This window comes from Triticum urartu, chromosome 7A, assembly GCF_056163025.1.
Source record: "Triticum urartu cultivar PI428250 chromosome 7A, HENAU_Tu73, whole genome shotgun sequence".
In the NCBI taxonomy this organism is placed as follows: domain Eukaryota; kingdom Viridiplantae; phylum Streptophyta; class Magnoliopsida; order Poales; family Poaceae; genus Triticum; species Triticum urartu.
This window is the reverse complement of record NC_141879.1, coordinates 444,621,169-444,642,112: the sequence shown is the minus strand read 5'-3', so window position 1 is coordinate 444,642,112 and position 20,944 is coordinate 444,621,169. Positions and strand designations below refer to the sequence as shown.

Below are 20,944 nucleotides of genomic sequence, written 5' to 3'. Positions count from 1 at the left end.
TCAGTAGGAGATTGATCAGAAGTATCTTGATCATCATCATAAACTTCCTCTCTAGTCGGTGCAAGCACCTCAGGAACATTTTCTTAAGTTGCGCCATTTTCCGGTTCAAGAGATAATACTTCATCAAGTTCTACTTTCCTCCCACTTACTTCTTTCGAGAGAAACTCTTTCTCTAGAAAGGACCCATTCTTGGCAATAAAGATCTTGCCTTCGGATCTGAGGTAGAAGGTATACCCAATAGTTTCTTTAGGGTATCCTATGAAGACGCATTTTTCCGATTTGGGTTCGAGCTTTTCAGGTTGAAGTTTCTTGACATAAGCATCGCATCCCCAAACTTTTAGAAACGACAGCTTAGGTTTCTTCCCAAACCATAATTCATGCGGTGTCGTCTCAATGGATTTCGACGGAGCCCTATTTAAAGTGAATGCGGCAGTCTCTAAAGCATAGCCCCAAAAAGATAGCGGTAAATCGGTAAGAGACATCATAGATCGCACCATATCTAATAGAGTGCGATTACGACGTTCGGACACACCATTACGCTGATGTGTTCCAGGCGGCGTGAGTTGTGAAACTATTCCACATTTTCTTAAGTGTGTGCCAAACTCGTGACTCAAGTATTCTCCTCCACGATCTGATCGCAGGAACTTGATTTTCCTGTCACGTTGATTCTCAACCTCACTCTGAAATTCTTTGAACTTTTCAAAGGTCTCAGACTTGTGTTTCATTAAGTAGACATACCCATATCTACTCAAGTCATCAGTGAGGGTGAGAACATAACGATAGCCACCGCGGGCCTCAACACTCATTGGACCGCACACATCAGTATGTATGATTTCCAATAAGTTGGTTGCTCGCTCCATTATTCCTGAGAACGGAATCTTGGTCATTTTACCCATGAGGCATGGTTCGCACGTGTCAAATGATTCGTAATCAAGAGACTCTAAAAGTCCATCAGCATGGAGCTTCTTCATGCGTTTGACACCTATGTGACCAAGGCGGAAGTGCCACAAGTATGTGGGACTATCATTATCAATCTTACATCTTTTGGTACTCACACTATGAATATGTGTAGCATTACGCTCGAGATTCATTAAGAATAAACCATTCATCATTGGAGCATGACCATAAAACATATCTCTCATATAAATAGAACAACCATTATTCTCGGATTTAAATGAGTAGCCATCTCGAATTAAACGAGATCCTGATACAATCTTCATGCTCAAAGCTGGCACTAAATAACAATTATTAAGGTTTAAAATTAATCCCACAGGTAAATGTAGAGGTAGCGTGCCGACGGCGATCACATTGACCTTGGAACCATTCCCGACGCGCATCGTCACCTGGTCCTTTGCCAGTCTCCGCTTATTCCGCAGCTCCTGTTTTGAGTTACAAATGTGAGCAACCGCACCAGTATCAAATACCCAGGAGCTACTACGAGTACTGGTAAGGTACACATCAATTACATGTATATCACATATACCTTTCGTTTTGCCGGCCTTCTTGTCCGCTAAGTATTTGGGGCAGTTCTGCTTCCAGTGACCACTTTCCTTGCAATAAAAGCACTCAGTCTCGGGCTTGGGTCCATTCTTTGGCTTCTTCCCGGCAGCTTGCTTGCCGGGCGCGGCAACTCCCTTGCCGTCCTTCTTGAAAGCTTTCTTACCCTTGCCCTTCTTGAACTTAGTGGTTTTATTCACCATCAACACTTGATGTTCCTTTTTGACTTCTACCTCTGCTGATTTCAGCATTGCAAATACTTCAGGAATGGTCTTTTCCATCCCCTGCATATTGAAGTTCATCACAAAGCTTTTGTAGCTTGGTGGAAGCGACTGAAGGATTCTGTCAATGACCGCGTCATCTGGGAGATTAACTCCCAGCCGAGTCAAGCGGTTATGCAACCCAGACATAGTGAGTATGTGCTCACTGACATAACTGTTTTCCTCCATCTTACAGCTGAAGAACTTGTCGGAGACTTGATATCTCTCGACCCGGGCATGAGCTTGGAAAACCATTTTCATCTCCTCGAACATCTCATATGCTCCGTGTCTCTCAAAACGCTTTTGGAGCCCCAGCTCTAAGCTGTAAAGTATGCCGCACTGAACGAGGGAGTAGTCATCGGTACGTGCCTGCCAAGCGTTCATAACGTCTTGTTCTGCAGGGAAAATAGGTGCGTCACCTAGCGGTGCTTGTAGGACATAATCTTTCTTGGCAGCTATGAGGATGATTCTCAGGTTCAGGACCCAGTCCGTGTAGTTGCTGCCATCGTCTTTCAGCTTGGTTTTCTCTAGGAACGCGTTGAAGTTGAGGACTACGTTGGCCATTTGATCTACAAGACATATTGTAAAATATTTAGACTAAGTTCATGATAATTAAGTTCATCTAATCAAATTATTCAATTAACTCCCACTTAGATAGACATCCCTCCTGTAATCTAAGTATAGCATGATCCGAGTTAACTAGGCCGTGTCCGATCATCACGTGAGACGGACTAGTCAACATCAGTGAACATCTTCATGTTGATCGTATCTTCTATACGACTCATGCTCGACCTTTCGGTCTTCTGTGTTCCGAGGCCATGTCTGTACATGCTAGGCTCGTCAAGTCAACCTAAGTGTTTGCATGTGTAAATCTGTCTTACACCCGTTGTATATGAATGTTAGAATCTAACACCCGATCATCACGTGGTGCTTCGAAACAACGAACTGTCGCAACGGTGCACAGTTAGGGGGAACACTTTCTTGAAATTATTATGAGGGATCATCTTATTTACTACCGTCGTTCTAAGCAAACAAGATGCAAAAACATGATAAACATCACATGCAATCAAATAATAATAGTGACATGATATGGCCAATATCACATAGCTCCTTTGATCTCCATCTTGGGGCTCCATGATCATCTTGTCACCGGCATGACACCATGATCTCCATCATCATGATCTCCATCATCATGATCTCCATCATCATGTCTCCATGAAGTTGCTCGTCAACTATTACTTCTACTACTATGGCTAACACGTTTAGCAATAAAGTAAAGTAAATTACATGGCGTTTCTCAATGACACGCAGGTCATACAAAAAAAATAAAGACAACTCCTATGGCTCCTGCCGGTTGTCATACTCATCGACATGCAAGTCGTGATTCCTATTACAAATAGCATGAACATCTCATACATCACATATATATCATTCATCATTCATCACAACTTTGGCCATATCATATCACAAAGCACTTGCTGCAAAAACAAGTTAGACATCCTCTAATTGTTGTTGCATGTTTTACGTGGCTGAAGTAGGGTTCTAGCAAGAACGTTTTCTTACCTACGTGAAAGCCACAACGTGATTTGTCAACTTCTATTTACCCTTCATAAGGACCCTTTTCATCGAATCCGCTCCAACTAAAGTGGGAGAGACAGACACCCGCCAGCCACCTTATGCAACTAGTGCATGTTAGTCGGTGGAACCGGTCTCACGTAAGCGTACGTGTAAGGTTGGTCCGGGCCGCTTCATCCCACAATACCGTTGAAGTAAGATAAGACTAGTAGCGGCAAGAAAGTTGACAACATCAACGCCCACAACAAATTGTGTTCTACTCGTGCAAGAGAACTACGCATAGACCTAGCTCTGATACCACTGTTGGGGAACGTTGCAGAAAACAAAAATTTTCCTACGGTTTCACCAAGATCCATCTAGGAGTTCATCTAGCAACGAGTAATAGGATTGCATCTACATACCTTTGTAGATCATGCGCAGAAGCGTTCAAAGAACGGGGATGAGGAAGGCGTACTCGACGTGATCCAAATCACCGGAGATCCTAGCGCCGAACGGACGGCACCTCCGCGTGTTTGCGTTCAACACACGTACGGTCAGCGTAACGTCTCCTCCTTCTTGATCCAGCAAGGGGGAAGGAGAGGTTGAGGAAGATGGCTCCAGCAGCAGCACGACGGCGTGGTGGTGATGGAGCTGCAGTACTCCGACAGGGCTTCGCCAAGCACTATCGAGAAGGAGGAGGTGTTGGAGAGGGAGAGGGAGGCACCAAAGGCAAGGGGTGAGAGGTCCTCCCTTCCCCCCACTATATATAGGGGGCCTAGGGGGGCGCCGGCCCTAGGAGATGCAATCTCCCAGGGGGGGCGGCGGCCAAGGGAGGAATCCCTCCTCCCCAAGGCACCTAGGAGCTGCCTTCCCCTTCTAGGACTCTTCCTTTAGGGTTTCCCCCACCCTAGGCGCATGGGCCCTAGGGGGAAGTGGCGCCCCAGCCCACTTTGGGCTGGATCCCTTCCCACTTCAGCCCATGGGGCCCTCCGGGATAGGTGGCCCCACCCGGTGGACCCCCAGGACCCTTCCGGTGGTCCCGGTACAATACCGGTGACCCCGAAACTTGTCCCGATGGCCGAAATAGCACTTTCTATATATAATTCTTTACCTCCGGATCATTCCGGAACTCCTCATGACATCCGGGATCTCATCCGGGACTCCGAACAACATTCGGGTTACTGCATATACATATCCCTACAACCCTAGCGTCACCGAACCTTAAGTGTGTAGACCCTACGGGTTCGGGAGACATGTAGACATGACCGAGATCGCTCTCCGGTCAATAACCAACAGCGGGATCTGGATACCCATGTTGGCTCCCACACACTCCTCGATGATCTCATCGGATGAACCACGATGTCGAGGATTCAAACAACCCCATACACAATTCCCTTTGTCAATCGGTATGTTACTTGCCCGAGATCTGATCGTCGGTATCCCAATACCTCGTTCAATCTCGTTACCGACAAGTCACTTTACTCGTACTGTAATGCATGATCTTGTGACCAGACACTTGGTCACTTTGAGCTCATTATGATGATGCATTACCGAGTGGGCCCAGTGATACCTCTCCGTCATACGGAGTGACAAATCCCAGTCTTGATCCGTGTCAACCCAACAGACACTTTCGGAGATACCCGTAGTATACCTTTATAGTCACCCAGTTACGTTGTGACGTTTGGTACACCCAAAGCACTCCTACAGTATCCGGGAGTTACACGATCTCATGGTCTAAGGAAAGGATACTTGACATTGGAAAACTCTAGCAGACGAACTATACGATCTTGTGCTATGTTTAGGATTGGGTCTAGTCCATCACATCATTCTCCTAATGATGTGATCTCGTTATCAATGACATCCAATGCCCATAGTCAGGAAACCATGACTATCCGTTGATCAACGAGCTAGTCAACTAGAGGCTTACTAGGGACATGTTGGTGTCTATTATTCACACATGTATTACGATTTCCGGATAATACAATTATAGCATGAATAAAGACAATTATCATGACAAGGAAATATAATAATAATGGTTTTATTATTGCCTCTAGGGCATATTTCCAACAATTCGATCACGGGGTAGTTTACCACATCAACTCTATTGCCCTTCCGATGAAGCGTTAGTAGTTTACCACAGACCTACGGGTTCATAGCAAGTAGCTAGATGGCTTCTTCTCTCTCTCTCTTTGATCCTCAATATCATGTTCTCCTCGATGTTCTTGAAGATCTATCCAATGTAATCTTCTTTTGCGTTGTGTTTGTCGAGATCCGGTGAATTGTGGATTTATTATCAGATTATCTATGAATATATTTGAATCTTCTCTAAATTCTTATATGCATGATTTGATATATTTGTATTTCTCTTCGAATAATCGGTTTGGTTTGGCCAACTAGATTGGTTTTTCTTGCAATGGAGAGGTGCTTAGTTTTGGGCTCAATCTTGCGGTGTCCTCGCCTAATGATAAAGTAGAGATAGCGAGGCATGTATTTGTATTGTTGTCATCAAGGTTAAAAAGATGGGGTTTTCATCATATTGCTTGAGTTTATCCCTCTACATCATGTCATCTTACTTAAGGCGTTACTCCGTTCTTATGAACTTAATACTCTAGATGCATGTTGGATGTCGGTCGATATGTGAAGTAATAGTAGTAGATGCAGAATCGTTTCGGTCTACTTGATATGGACGTGATGCCTATATGCATAATCATAACTTTGCACTTTTCTATCAATTGCTCGACAGTAATTTGTTCACCCACCGTATTATTTGCCTTCAAGAGAGAGAAGCCTCTAGTGAAACTTATGGCAAACCCACAAGATGGTGTAGGATCGGAAGTATGTGTAGAGGGCGGGTAATTAGACTGCTTACCAAATTTAATGGACCATTTTCCCAATTTTAGTTCTTGGCAGATTTTAGCATTAACTAGCAGGTCAAATAGCACCCTAAACATGCAATTCTAAAGTATACGGAGCGGAAAGTAAAGACATTGCAAGTGAAAGTAGTATAAGAGGGAGTACAATAAGGTGACATAAACAGACTATAAGGAATAAAATATTATATCTTCACTTAGTTAGAGGAGAGAGAAGAGAAGCGGGCTCTTGGTTAGGCTGCTGCCAATGCATGGGTGCTTAGATGTGGTGCTAAGCATATTAAATAGCTTAGCAACTATACTCCCCAATGCATAGGTGCTTAGCTTATGGTTGCTAAGCTTACTTCATTTAATAATTTAGGAACTAAAACTCTTCATCTATTGGTGGGTTTCTTTCCTTCAAATGTTTTGCCTAGGTTCACGCGCTTAGCATTGTTTCTTCCTGGGGTCACCACGCTCATCTCTCTCCTCTTAAATAAATTGCCACATCAGATTTTTTTGCCTACGTGGAAGGCTTAGCACCTGTACAAGGTGGAGCATTAGGAGGGGCCTTAGTAGCCAGCTGCAACACGAGACCCACGACACTTTGTGAGGATATAAGGTGAGCCAACTATTAATAAAGTAGTACACATTTAAAACTTACTATTGTACATGTCGGCTATGTGTTTGGCTCTAGATGACATGGCAACACCTTATAGCCGTCCGTTGGCTGTATTATTAACCATGTTCTAAAGAGATGGATTTAGACCTCCAATGCAAATGGGCTTAGATGAGGTGCTAAGTATATTAAATGTCTTAGCAACTCAAGTCCCCAAAGCAAAGGTGCTAAGCTTTTGGGTGCTAAGCTTCATGCATTTAATTAGTTGTAGACTCAGAATTATGCTTCCACATAGGTACACGTGCTTAGCACTGTTTCTTCCTGGGATCACCATACTACTCTTTCTCTCTCTTCTTAACTAGCATTGCCACATCAGGTTTTTTTGCTTAGTTGACAAGCATTGTGAGGGGCCTTAGAGAATCGTAAATGCAATGATGACATGATGACACAGAAGATTTTTGACCTATGGTTTTGATAGGTAGTGTTATCGTATGTCCACGTTAATTGAGGCTTCGATTTAAAAGATCATGGTTGCACCTGGAGGTCTAGGTGTCTCTCAAAAGATCACAGTTAAATTTTCATAATTCTTTGAAGGCTTGTGCTCTTACTGATCTTGGGTTTTCAGATCACCCGTTCATTTAAAACAAAACAGAAGCTGGCCAACTCCCTTCCAGGGAGCTCCCTCGATTTCAACCTACGTTGGCCGTTCGATCGAGCTCTTTCTGGTCAACCGTTTTCTTTTGGCCATTCGATTGCTTTCTGTTCGCTGACTCCAGTTTCACCCCGCTGTTGTTTTTTTCCACGTCCATGACTGGTGGGCTCTTGTGGCCGCGGTATTGGCTGGGTGAATCCCCGGCGGATGAGAAAGAGCCTATCCTCGCGTACCACGCGTTCGATCCGCGGCTCGCGTCGTGCGTCCGGGGAAGCCGTGGAGGGTGGTTGGACAACGCATGCGCACCCGCTTTGGGTAGTCTCCACGCGCTGATAGATGGTTTCGTGCTGCTTCTGGCCCCGCTCGTCGGCTGCCGTGGCTAGGCTCCTCACAGGATGGGTTGTCGGGTAGGTCATGCGGCGTGCGTCACGGAGGGGCCGCGGTGCGTCGTGCGTCCTCGAGGGCCCGCGCAGGGTGGGCAGGCGCATGTGCACCCGACTTGTGCACACCCCTGCCGCTGCTGCAGTGACATGTGGTCCGGTACTGCTGCTGGTCCCACCCGTCGGTTGCAGCGGCTCCACTACGTGGTCTCGTGGCGTCCCGTCTGGGATTTTCCTGGTCGTGCGCAGCGTGGACTGGCCCGTGCATGCCTGTCGCCTACATCGTGTCTCGCGTCTGGAGACGGGGTGTCCGCTCTGGCCACGCCGCGTCGCATCCAAGTCGTACTGACCGCTTTCTTTTTTTAAGTCGTCTGTGACCGATATTCCGCGTTTCTCTCTCTGTCCGATGGCCCCTGTCCCATTCTGGTCCCGCGCGTCAGCGTCATCTGCCACGCGTCAGCGCGTCCACTTTGAAAGGCGCGGGCTTCTCGTTGGGTGGAGCCATTTGCGGGAGGTGTCGTTCAGTGGGCGCCCGTGATTTGCACAGCGTAGTCTTCGATTGGTGGGTGAGATGGACTGACGAATGTACACACCTGCCCTTGCCTCTTCCCACTATGACGGGTGGCCCAGATTAGCGGCTGGTCCCATGAGTCGGTGGGTTACTTATTGATTGGGTCACCCGGGGAACGTGCCAGAGCGGTTTGGGCCAATGTGCCTGTCTCGCGCCGCGCGCGACGTGCGTGCTGCGTCCGCGCTGATTGGTGAAAACCTAGGTTTGACGAGAGATTTCCGCGCCGCCACCTGAACTCCCTCGGACGCGCGCTCCTCTCCTCTCCCCAATCTCCATCTCCATCTCCATCCTCGTCAGCGACGAAACCCACCACCTCCTTCCTCTCCGCCGTGACCCTCCGTTCTCTTCTCCTCCTGTACCTCTCTCATGTCGCCATGCTAGCGCCGAGCACCGCGTCCGCCCAACCCTCTCTGCTGCACAGGAGGCAGGAGGACGAACAACGGCGGTCTGAGCTCCGCTGCCTCCATCACTGTCTCGTCCTCCTCTTGCGCGCCGGCCGACCGGAGGCTGCCTCCCTGGTTCCCCCTGATCTGCGCGGTTGGACCTTCATAGCGTTGTTCAACCACATCCACATGTACGTCTTCTCTCTCTCTTTCTCTCTCTGCGATTCGGGAGGAATGATATGGTCGTGGCTCGCAGGGTGGTATGTGCGAGCGATGACGCCGGTGGCCTGTGGCCAGATATGGAGGCTTAGCTAATGCAGCGGCATGGCAACTTAGGTAAGAAAAGCACATGTTCTTGTTTTGTTCAGTGTGCTTTTTACGCCATACTCCGCCAATATATAAAGAATTTATATTTGATTCATAGACATCCTTGACACCTACGTGTGCGTGTGAGTCCCCTACAAAATCTCTTTATCTCTCTCTCTCTAATTATCTCGTTTTGCCTTTGAGATTGCAGATGCGAGCACTAGTTGTTTGTATAAATGCACAAGGAGGAGTGCTCAGGGGAGGACGATAGTTGTTTGTATAAATGCACAAGGAGGAGTGCTTAGGGGAGGACGATAGATTTCAGGTGTGGTTTCTTAGCAGTACGAGATGCCAAATGTTAGTTAAGCTTATGATTTATGCCTCTTGTTCTTCACATAGGTGTACATGGAGGAGGTGAAGGCGACTACAGAGGAGCTTGCCGTAGCTGCTCACCTGCTCCGGGAATCCTTCTGACAGAAGCACGATGCCATGTCCTAGAGTTTGTTCACGTACTTCTATCTGCCTATAATATATGCTGACAATTATATGTGACTGATTAATTAACCAACGAGAGCAGTTTTTTAGCACCCGGGTGTCTGAACACCCGTTTATCACACCGTCCATGCAGTACCCAGTATATTGAGATATGTGCCAGGCCCCGAACCACCGTTTGGATTAGCAGACTGAGGGAACAATAAATGCAAGTGGTCTTAGATTGGTACTGTTCATTGTAGGCAGACTCTGCCACCGGTCCAGTCAACATCAAAACTGACATGTCAGCCTCCTCTCGAAGCAGGGTTAGACATGCCGGCTCGTGGTTCAAACCAGTGACAAGACCTGACATCCTGTGAAGCAAACCAGCGTCGCAAAAGAACGTAAAATCTACATAGATAAAAAATTCGCCGGTATGCCCAAAGGTCTCCATCAGCAATCTTATTGCATAGATAAAATGTCGAATTAACTTTAAGCAGAGAAGACACAACACTCTACAGCTTACCGTGATTTTCACTTGTATACTATAGTTGTCCACGTGAAAGGCTGGGGTTTCCCACATGTTGCATGGCAGGATACGTCGCATGCACGGCCCATGTCCGGTCTTTTCAATATATATTAATCAGCCTGTCATGTTTACAGGCGAGAGGACCTAGCATCTGCTGCCTAGCCTACCTACCCCTATTCCCTACTTGTCCCTGGGAGCACCTCCATTAGCTTGGTTAAATGTCCTGGATAAAGTTGGCAGCCGCTGCTAAATGACTGATGTTCGGCAGAGCAAGGCACGAATCTCATCAAGGGTGAATGGACAAGATAAAGGGGTGCCGGGACTCCCGGGTGCTACAACACATTTTCGTTAACTAAAACTTGAGAGGTTAAGGACAAGTGTTTTCAAATGAAGGAATATAGTGTACGTGCAGCTAATTACATACACATATGCATCATTCCATAATAATTGGAAGTTTGGATATTAGGTATTTGTTAAAGACCAGGGATCCTAATTTGCCATTCCCATACCATAGTTTTCACTGTATGTATCTCATGAACATTATCATTATGCTCTGTACCAGAATTGTCACTGTATCTCATCATTGTTTGGAGTATACCTTTGCAGCTCCATAGTTATTAGAATGGTTTTACTTCCACATAATAGCCTTGTTCAAATAAAATCACAAGACCTTCGTAAGCTTGCTTAGTTACTATGGAGAAGGGCCTTCTTCCAAGGAGCTCTAGATTTTGAATATGCTCCTGATTGGACACTTTTTCCACTATATGTACAGAATAGGGGTAGGGAAGAGCGCAACTTAGGTTTTGGGGCAGGCCTCACTAGCAATTATGGCATCCTCTTATTTGGTTGCAGGTTACTTGCCTTCTTCTTTCAGCCCATCTCAAGAATTATAGTGCAGTTTTTGTGGAGAGCCCATGTTGGTTTGCTTGATTTATGTTCAAAATGGACATTACAATGCTCTTTGAGTCAAGTTTGTATATATTCCGAGTAGTCCTTTATTATTTATCAACTGAGGCATGATTGTTGTTGCACTTACTAAAAATAATCCTGGTGTTATTTTCTTTGAGAAAAGAAATAGACGGCTCAGATGTGTGCTTCTTAGCATCACATCAAATTGAATAATCGAATAGGGTTATATATCATCATATCTGCATACATAATATCTTCTGTAATTATATACCGGTGTAGGCTCTTGTTGTTAGATGATGAACTTATGTTATTTTATGCCAAGTAGTTAAATTTATGTGCACCTTCTCATGTGTTTACTTGTTTCTGCTTTTATAGTATGGCTTGGTCCTGTTGTGAAAAAAGATCCTGATATGTTCGACTATTCTGTTTTTTTCTTTATCCAATGACCTATTAATGTGCTTTGAGCATATGACAATTGTTTCCTCACTATCTTAGATTAGTAGTAATCCTTCTTTTATGTTTCTGCAATTTCAGTTCCTGCCTTTTGAAATTTCCTTTGCATTCTGTATCTGCACATCCCCTCTTGTGGGCTGTTGTAATGGTCTACTGAACAGCCATATCATGCTATGATTGCATCATTGCATGACAATGTACCATATGCTCATGCATTTCTTTTCTTACCGATGTTGTCCTGATGAGTTGGCTGGCTTACATGTGCGCCCTCCGTTCTAAAATAAGTGTCTCAACTCTGTTACAAAGTTGTACTAGAGTTGAGACACTTATTTTGGGACGAAGGGAGTAGTCTGTTGTGAAGGTCTACTTGTTTTAGGTAGCATTGCTTTCTGGAATACGTCATTGGAACCTGGTAACATTCACTGGTTACAGTCAGCAAGACAGGAAGAACATACTTGTGTATGAGTTCATGCACAACGAAAGGACCAACTTAGCTGATGGTAAATTTTCTCTGTGGAATCAACAACACGCTACTGTATATACACGTACGATTCTTTCGCAGCAAAACTTTGTCCATGAAGTTGTATTTCAGATCTTTAGAACTACAGGGTAGTTTCTATATTTGCTGATTCAGGTTGTCTTAGGCTGCAGCTCCCCGTCCTCCCCGTCCAGCTACCGTGTACCCCATATCCTTTGAAGAGGATAAATCTGAATGAAAACTTGGAATTACCTAATAGGTGCATACATGAACTATTGATGATGTGAATAGAAACACCTGTAGTAGCGCTGACCTTTGGCAACCTTCACGTCGTGCCTCCAAGGCAGGCCATGAGTGATGGTTGCCGTGATGTTGGCCTTGCAAAAAAATAGGGCTTTGCTGACTGGTGACTGGCTATAGTTTGTGTTTGTTGTTTACATGTCAGTTTTTAACAATTTGACCTATCTTTTAAAGACAATATAGTTCACAAAAAGGAAACTTTTTATAGAAAATATATGGGTTTATATTAGACCATTCTAGACCATATCTCTTTAATACATAGTTTATTATATTTTCCCTTTTTAAATATGAGAGTGCCCATCTTACTTAGTGGCATTGCTATGCTTCACAGTATACAATATTTTGCATGCCTGTATAATTCATAAGTGGTTTTTCGTATTCAGGTGTTATTAATATGGTGAGTGATTGAAGGGGAGGCATGAGGAGAGAGCAGTCCAAAGGGTGGATGGAGCATGTGACTTGTTGATGTTAGTTTCCATTTCTGGAAAGAACAAATTTTCTATGATTTATGCTGATGTGTCAAAGTCAATCATTTGGATTCCCAACTAGACTATTATGTGTGTTCAATATTTTATTGTGCATTGATAAAATGTTTCGCCTGTGTTCACAAGTTGAATTTTGAAAAAGATATGCATAAGGGAGTTTGCCATTTAAGAAGGTTCTTGTTTGCCGCTGTGATTAAAAGTAGGAAATTTATATACCTATAACAGGACAGTTTCTCAAGCTAAAGTCTTATGTAACATGTAATATCCGAACTCTGTTTGTGCTAATAATTGTTCCCATTGTAAAAGGCCATGTTGCACAAGGTAGGTGTTTTGGGTTTTAATTAAGACAGGTGACACTAATTATGGGTTTGATCTTCAAATATGTTTGAACATTAGGTCAAGGAAGATATCACATGGCATCTTCGCGGCGGTAAAGTTGTATGTCATATACCTTGCGCCATTTGGCTCTATGTTACCTGAATAAGATAACAGAATATACATGCTACCCTAATGTTGCTAAAATCTACTTCTACTAGCACAGTCAAATATTTTCAAAACTCAATCTCATGTTTGGTTTTCTTCCCTTTTCTCTTCTAATGATGTAATTTCTTTTACTAAGATAACACCATGTATCCCTTTTCTACTTTGAATGAATTTACTGTATATATTTCTTATTTAGTTTAGTTCATCATTCAGAGACGGTGGAATATTTTTGTCCTTCACAGGTTAAATGAGCATTGCGTAGTCCTTCACAGGTTAAATGAGCATTGTGTAAAAGTATGTCTAAATTCTCTTTCTTCGAGTGCTTCAAGTAAATGAAATTGTCTATTTCAAATTTAATACCTTTTAATAATAATCATAATGAGAGAGGGGTATGATTCTCTCTCTCTCTCTCTAGAAATGTGTTTGAATCGCACAAAAAGATTCGTAGTTCTTATTCATACTTGAAACACGTGAGGCTCTGCAAATTAAACCATGTTTTTTTTCAGGGCGCATATGGATTTAGCAGACCAGAACTAAACCGACTGTATATACATGGCCTGTCCTTAGTAAAGGAAACTATTTTCATCGCGAACATGGCTTTAGTTGAAGGTTCTTGCAGCATGAAACTATTTTCATCGACAACATGTCTTCAGCAGGTCTCTGCGCCATTTGGCGCAACAGGTCAACTAGTATATGATAACAGAAGGAGTGGCAGGCCAAATGTCCAGGTCCGGCTGGACAAAGTTGTTGCATCGAATGAATGAAGGGACATGCTTCTGCGCGCCTCAGTGACACACCTAACCTCTTTGGCGCCCGACCACTGTCCTCTCCTGCTTAGATGCTCACTGAATGAGACCAAAGAGCATCGGGAGATACGAGCTAATGTGGGAAAGGTCACCGGCGTTGAAAGCCATTATTGTCAATTACTAGACGAGTAGAGGTACGAAACGGGACCTGAGTGATGTTCGAGAGGCCCTTTCTTCGGTCATGACTGATTTGCATGTTTGGAGTAAGACCTTTGGCAATGTTACAAGAGAACTCGAAAAATCACAATCACGGTTGAAAGAACTCACCAACATGAAGGCAGATCGGCGGAAAATAAGAGCCAAAATCCAAGCTCATCCCAAAGACCCCTCTATCTCCATTTCTTTAGTCATACATTATTGTGGGCGCCAAAAGAAATCCTCCTTGACCGAAATCAATCTCGGCAAATATTTTAAATACGGGTATATTTGTGACTTCACTCATACATGACACAAACGCCTCTCAGCCTTGTTCATACATCGTGAGCGACAAACGTGGGCGTCAAAATAACCTCTCCTCCATTTCCTCATTCATACACCATCGTCGCCAATACACCTTCTCCACCCTGGCCAGCCTCCTCCATCCATAACCCCATCCTCCACGGTCCTCCTCCACCATGCCAAAGCCACTACCCGAACCCCGTCGTCCACGACAAGAGATCGATACCTCTCATCCACGGCGCCGGATCAAGATCCTTGCATCGCATCCTCTCGCTTCATTCGTGCCGTTGTCCACCTTGCCGGGACCACTCCTATGACCGTCTCGTCCACCGCAACGGGGCTTATCCCCCGATGTCGCCATATGCCATCCCGGATCTGCTTCCACGCTGCTGACAACTATTGCATCTACAACACCCTCAGCAGATGCTAAACGGCGTCGCAAGAGTACTTGCTAGTAACCATCCGAGTTTCATGCTTAGGCCCCGCTTGGAATCGCTGTAAGTTGATACGTCCGGATTTACGGGTGTATATTACCGGCCGTAGCGTAACTTTCGTCCGGAATCAAAACGACGGCTGGTGGCATGTATCGTTTTTCAGGGGTATTAAGGAGCTAAACGATAATCCAAACGAGGCCTTAATATAACTCTAATCCAACCACCGAACAGCTACAACAAAATAATTATACAGCAAAACATTTCACCAACGTATGGCACTCGACAATACATAACACCAAAACCAAAAGCTTGTGCAAAACATTGGCAATTGCGGCACCAAGATAGTACATTCTTCTGAGGCATTAGCAAGGTCAACTACGGGCGGTCAGCGTGATCACAGTATCTTCTATGCTTCTTTTTCTCTACTCGTCCGCTGCTGCTTCAGCAGCTGCGATTGCTGATTCCAGTAGAGTATAGAACCGTTGGCTTACATTCTTGGCCACGGATATCATATCAAAAATGACGCTTGGATCCAACCCTGCGCCTCCCCTCTTGGTTAACCCACATATCTGGCCATGGCTGTTGACTGAAACGGAAACCGCAGAACTCATCTGCGATTCCTCCTCCGAGGTGGCATCAACAATGTAGTGCTTACCAACCTGTCTCAAGAACAAGTATATCACAAACTAGCAAATGTGATACATACATACACAGGAATGCATTTAGGAACACAACATAAGCAACCATCTAGTCATAAACACGAGAAAATAAAGAGGGCCGTTTTTCGACTAAACTAATTGTAGCACCAATGTTTACTAGAAACTGGTGCTGCACAACAGCTTGAAACATACTTTGCCGCTGGAACATCAAAATGGAGACAACCAAAAGTGAATTTAATAGTAAACTCAATTTGAATGACCATCATGTTCCTATCAAATTCTGATTATTATGATGCTACAGGTTTCTAAACCATTCAATAATCATGCAACTAATATACTCCCTCCATTTCTAAATATATGTATTTTTAGAGATTCCGAATGCGGACTAGATACGGAGCAAAATGAGTGAATCTACACTTTAAAATATGTCTATATACATCCGTATGTAGTCCTTATTGAAATCTGTAAAAAGACATATTTAGGAACGGAGGGAGTAGCATACTTCTTGGCAACAACTCAAAGAAAAAGAAAAAGGAAATCATATACCTTGGTCAATGTAATTATGACAGGCACACCAGAAGTGTCGAATTGCAAAAATTCTTCATCACTGATATCAACCTCAGGCTCCCCATCCGTTTCATTGTTAAGAGAAACATTAACTTTTGGTATACCTGTATCACTCAAAGCTACCTGCAAATAAGTACACAGAATATTAGTACTCCGCAAATGTACAAACCTCTTTTGTCTTAATTAATCATGCCAACCAATGCAATATGCACTAGACAGCACAGCACAATCATCAAGCATAACACAAATAGTTGACACTTGATAGCAACGCATGTAACAGAGTAGAAACTGCTGAAAATGACCCAAAGTCAAGCAATTCATCAAAGATTTACAAAAGTAACTAGAACTAATGCCTTGTTTACTAACTCCAATATAGCTCTGTGTTCTACGTTCCGAAAATCACATTGTTTCAAACAGCACCCTTTAAAAGTCTACCAAGGAACTCAACTACCGATTAAACTGGGGGATTTGCATCAAAACCTCATGCATGGAAGCCAGCAGAAATTGTGATAGCTGGCCTCCACAAACCATGATTTATATTTCACAAATTTGTTCTGCCTCGATGCCAGCGAATGACACAAAACAAATTTATCTGGGATTGATAAGCTCTGCAGCTACCAGTACATAAACAGAGATAAGAACAAAGAAGTTCAGTATAGTTTATATTTTTGAAGTTAAAGGACTGAGGAAGTATAATGGGAATCCGTATGCTTCCATTTGTTCCTTCTTTGTATCCCAACATAATGGCTAAGTCAGTCCTTTCATTCTCCATAGCCATTAGAATGGAGTACAAGAAAATGGATGACACTTTTTAACCAAAAAATATGCTGAATTAACGCTCCTGACTTTACTGACACCTTCAATAAAAGATATAACTTGGCACTTCAAGGGATACATTGGGTGAAGCAATGGAAACCACATACTACCTTTATCGCAGCTGCCAGTGCATCAAGCAAATTACCATCAGAACTGACCACAAGTCCATCAATGTACAGATCCCAGCAGGCTTTTCCCTCAACAACAATCAGAGACGATAAATCGATTGCAGCCCCTGAAATGTGCATTGTTGCATGTGGGCTCAATTAGATGGAAACAGTTATTGATACCAAGTGATGGTCTATTTGCAGTCTTCTAGAAAGAAAACAATATAAAAACATAAAATAATGAAAATCCACTCTCGTTGAAGTTTTCTTGACTACAAGAAGAGGACATCAGAAACAGAGCTGAATTTGGTTAAATCACTAAAATCCAAACAGGATCTTCTCTTAATGGTTAACCCAAGGAATTCACGAGCAGACACAACTTGGCAGATCGGAGAGGAACCTATAAGCTGGCAGTGTTTCACTTTTCTATTTTGGACAGATTGATTACCATACCAGTGTCCATTGGTGGATAGCCGCCCGATGTTTCTAAACCGAACTTAAGTTCATGTTTGGGCAATAACCGTCTATTGCCTAAAATATAGGCTTCTTCATTTGGAAATGACTTGCTATCCTCGCCTATTCCTACCAACTAAATTAATCACAACCGACTATTCAAACCTGGCAGAAAGTGCAAAACCACAGATGTAAAGAAAATACAGACGTACACATCTTTCTGAAGAAGGAAATAATCTGACTAATTTGCTTGCTGTCCAGAAGGGTTTACTGCCTGATGTGCTTGCTAAGTTATAGCAGTTTTAAATGGAAAAGTGTTGTAGTGATGCATATCTCGATAGACTATCATGAATAGAAAGTGTTTCACAGTTTCTTATAAAAACCTTTTTTAGGTTCAAATTTATACATATGAACTTGAACCGGTTTACCAAATCCTGCCCGGGAGCACAAAATCTGTAACCACCAGTTAGCAGCACTTTTGGCTTAAAAACGGAACCCTGCCTACAATTATTCCATGAGATAATCCATCTCAAGTTAAATAAAGGCAATTACACCATGCGATAATCCATCGACGAATCGGCGACTGACTGATGGCAATAGTGAAATTGACATGCCTGAACTATTAAAAACCAAGGAAAATAAATTGTAGTTGATGTATCTTAGTGAACTTTGCTTGCGGATTGGTGCATCCAAATATCGAACTGCAATTCACTTGATAACACAAGTTTGATGTAATGAAGTTAATATCTGTGTAGGGTTGTGCTTCCAGTATGAAAAAATGTACTGAAAAAATTGCTTAAAGCAATGTTCAAAAAGTAGGCATAATTGAAATCAGGCAAGAAAAATGGTATCAGATTTTATATCAAGTTTTTATGGAAATATTCAAGTATAGTATAACAAGTTAGGAGTGTAAAGCTGCATGAAATCGATGTGCACTGCAATTCCAATGAAGGCTTCAACAAAAACTGCGTGAGGGGCTTGCAGTACTTGTTTCTTGAGTCACAACTATAAGCAACCAAATAGAGTCCAGCAAGATCAAAACAAGATATGAGACTGAGACGTCTATTAAAAAAGATAAGAGAGACACAATTAATTGTGAACAATAAAACTGTATGTTACCTGCCCCACTTTTACCACCCAGTAAACATCTTTGCAGCGCAACAGAGAGCTCAGCAGACAATTCTTCCGAACCTCTACCCTAAATAAAATTAAATTTAGGGCAAATAAGTCAATTATGAGCCAAAAAAACTTTCAAACGGAATGTGATCAAAAGCAAACAAAAACAATTTCTGATATAGCTGTGTTTGAAAGTCAAGGATGTTCAGTCTGCTTTTTCTCTCGCATAGCAATCTACTGCTCTGATGTACAGCTCTGCCCCTTATGAGTTGTGCATTTGTCTAACAAAATAGTAATTAGGCTTGTACTCCTAATTAGTTTAGATCTTTTAATAATTAGCACATGAATGCTTTAACTAATACTACCTCCTTTCTGCTAGGAAAGTCCCATGTGTATCCCTAGATCGCCAATTCGACGAATGTAATATAAATTGTATATCACATTGTATATTTGTTGTATATCATTAGAAAATATAGCATCTAAAGTTTTCAATGGTATATCTGTTGTGATACATAACTCGTGTTATGTTGGTTCAATTGTCGACCTAGGGATACGCGTGGGCCTTTTAAGCCGGATAGGAGGTAGCAGCATATACATTTTGTTACATGGTGCATAGCAGGAACATATTTTTGTACTTCAATGCTTATTTAGCTTTAATGCATACTGTGATTACATAAGGAGTGCATCATTGAAAGGAACCTATCTGCAAGGCCAAATAATAATGATACTCCCTCCTTCCATCTATATAGGGCCTAATACATTTTTCGAGACTAACTTTGACCAAATGTTAAAGCAATAATATATGACATGCAACTTACACAAAGCATACCACCAAATTCATATGTGAAAGGAGCTTCCAATGATATAATTTTCACATTATGCATCTTATGTACTATTAATCTTGTCAAAAGTCAAATGAGGTCTAGAAAAACACATTAGGCCCTATATAGATGGAAGGAGGGAGTATCAAATATCAAATAGCTTTTGATATTTCTTCACAGTATTACTAATGACCACACTACTCTTCATAGCCAACAATTCCATCATTACAATACAAGTATCCATTGTTCAGTGAAGACAATCAGCAAACCAGCTCATGTCTATGTCTATATTACATAAAAGAACCACATGAGATAACCTAAGTATAACACAGAAATAGTTGGTGATTCATCAGATTATTAACATAAGAGACTATTCTGTTTTTTCAGTATGATCCAAGTACAATGCATTACCAACCTCAAACATAGGCGCAGCAGTTGGACTACAATCAACATAAATGGAAACTTTTCCTTTGTCGGGATGAAGAATGGTTGGTTTCCCCAACTCAGCCTGCAGATGAATATTGACAGTAAGAAAAGAAAAACGTAAAAATAGAACTAAAACAGAGGAATAAGTAGAATAGAACATGCCAAGAGTTGTTTTTTTATCATCTCAAAGCTCTCTACACCGACAAAATATGAATGTGAATCACAATATTAGAACAATAAATGCCAAGTGATAGACAGTTAATTCTTAAGCTCAATGTCAGAGGATTGTCATTTTCTTGCTATGATTTTCAAAACAGAAACGTACTGTATAATGCAAGATATCTTCCATAGGGCAGAAATTATCATACACATAGATAATACGCATAACTCTGAGGCTGATTCATAGTCGGTCAGGTGCAAGGAAGTAAGGAAGCATACCTTGACGCTGGCGATAACTTCGGTCGCACCCATCCTAACACGCGCCGAGCCGTTGGCCTACAAGCACCACCACCCAATCCGAAAAAAGATTAAGCACGGTAGCAGCACCGAGGAAGGAGTACGAATTCTTCACATACCTGAGGGATGATTCCTGTCTCGACGGTGAGGGCCCGGAACTGCAGCCGCGTGCGGCCGTCGGCCCGGAGGTCCTGCGCGATGCCGCCGCGGATGAAGTGCTTCTCCCCCTCGGAGAGCCCCACCATCGTATCGTCCCGGGCACGGCGCGAGGCGGGAGAGCCTTGCGGTGGCGGCGCGGAAGGCGGAGGGAGCTTGGGGTGGAGCTTGGAGGGTAGGGTACTGTCGAGGTTTAGGTGATTAGGTCCCCGGAGATTGAGGAGGCGGCGGCGGCGGGTGCGAACGCTTGTGACGAGCGATTGTGGGCCGAGAGAAACAGAGGCTTGCGTGTAATATTATCAGCGGCCCCCTGGGTAACTTGGGCCGGACGTCGAGTTTTGGGACGCACTATTTGCCAGAAAACACACGGCGCGGTATTGGGCGGCCCAGTAACCGCGCCCATCATCATGCTGACGTCATGTTGTTTCATCAAAGAACAACAAAAATAATAAAAATTGCATACAGGTCCGTAGACCACCTAGCGGCGATTACAAGCACCGAAGCGAGTCG

The 20,944-nt window shown here is 43.3% G+C and overlaps 1 protein-coding gene across 1 annotated transcript; it reads right to left on the bottom strand.

Moving 5' to 3' along the window:
- Positions 1-15,041: 15,041 nt before the first annotated feature.
- LOC125523039 (3'-5'-exoribonuclease family protein) lies at positions 15,042-20,708 on the bottom strand. Its single transcript, XM_048688076.2, has 7 exons — positions 20,398-20,708; positions 20,261-20,317; positions 19,812-19,904; positions 18,579-18,657; positions 17,010-17,134; positions 16,063-16,206; positions 15,042-15,516 (listed from the first exon to the last, which is right to left on the bottom strand). Exons 1-7 carry the CDS (start codon positions 20,521-20,523, stop codon positions 15,280-15,282), a joined length of 861 nt encoding a protein of 286 aa, XP_048544033.1. The 5' UTR covers positions 20,524-20,708; the 3' UTR covers positions 15,042-15,279.
- Positions 20,709-20,944: the final 236 nt, after the last annotated feature.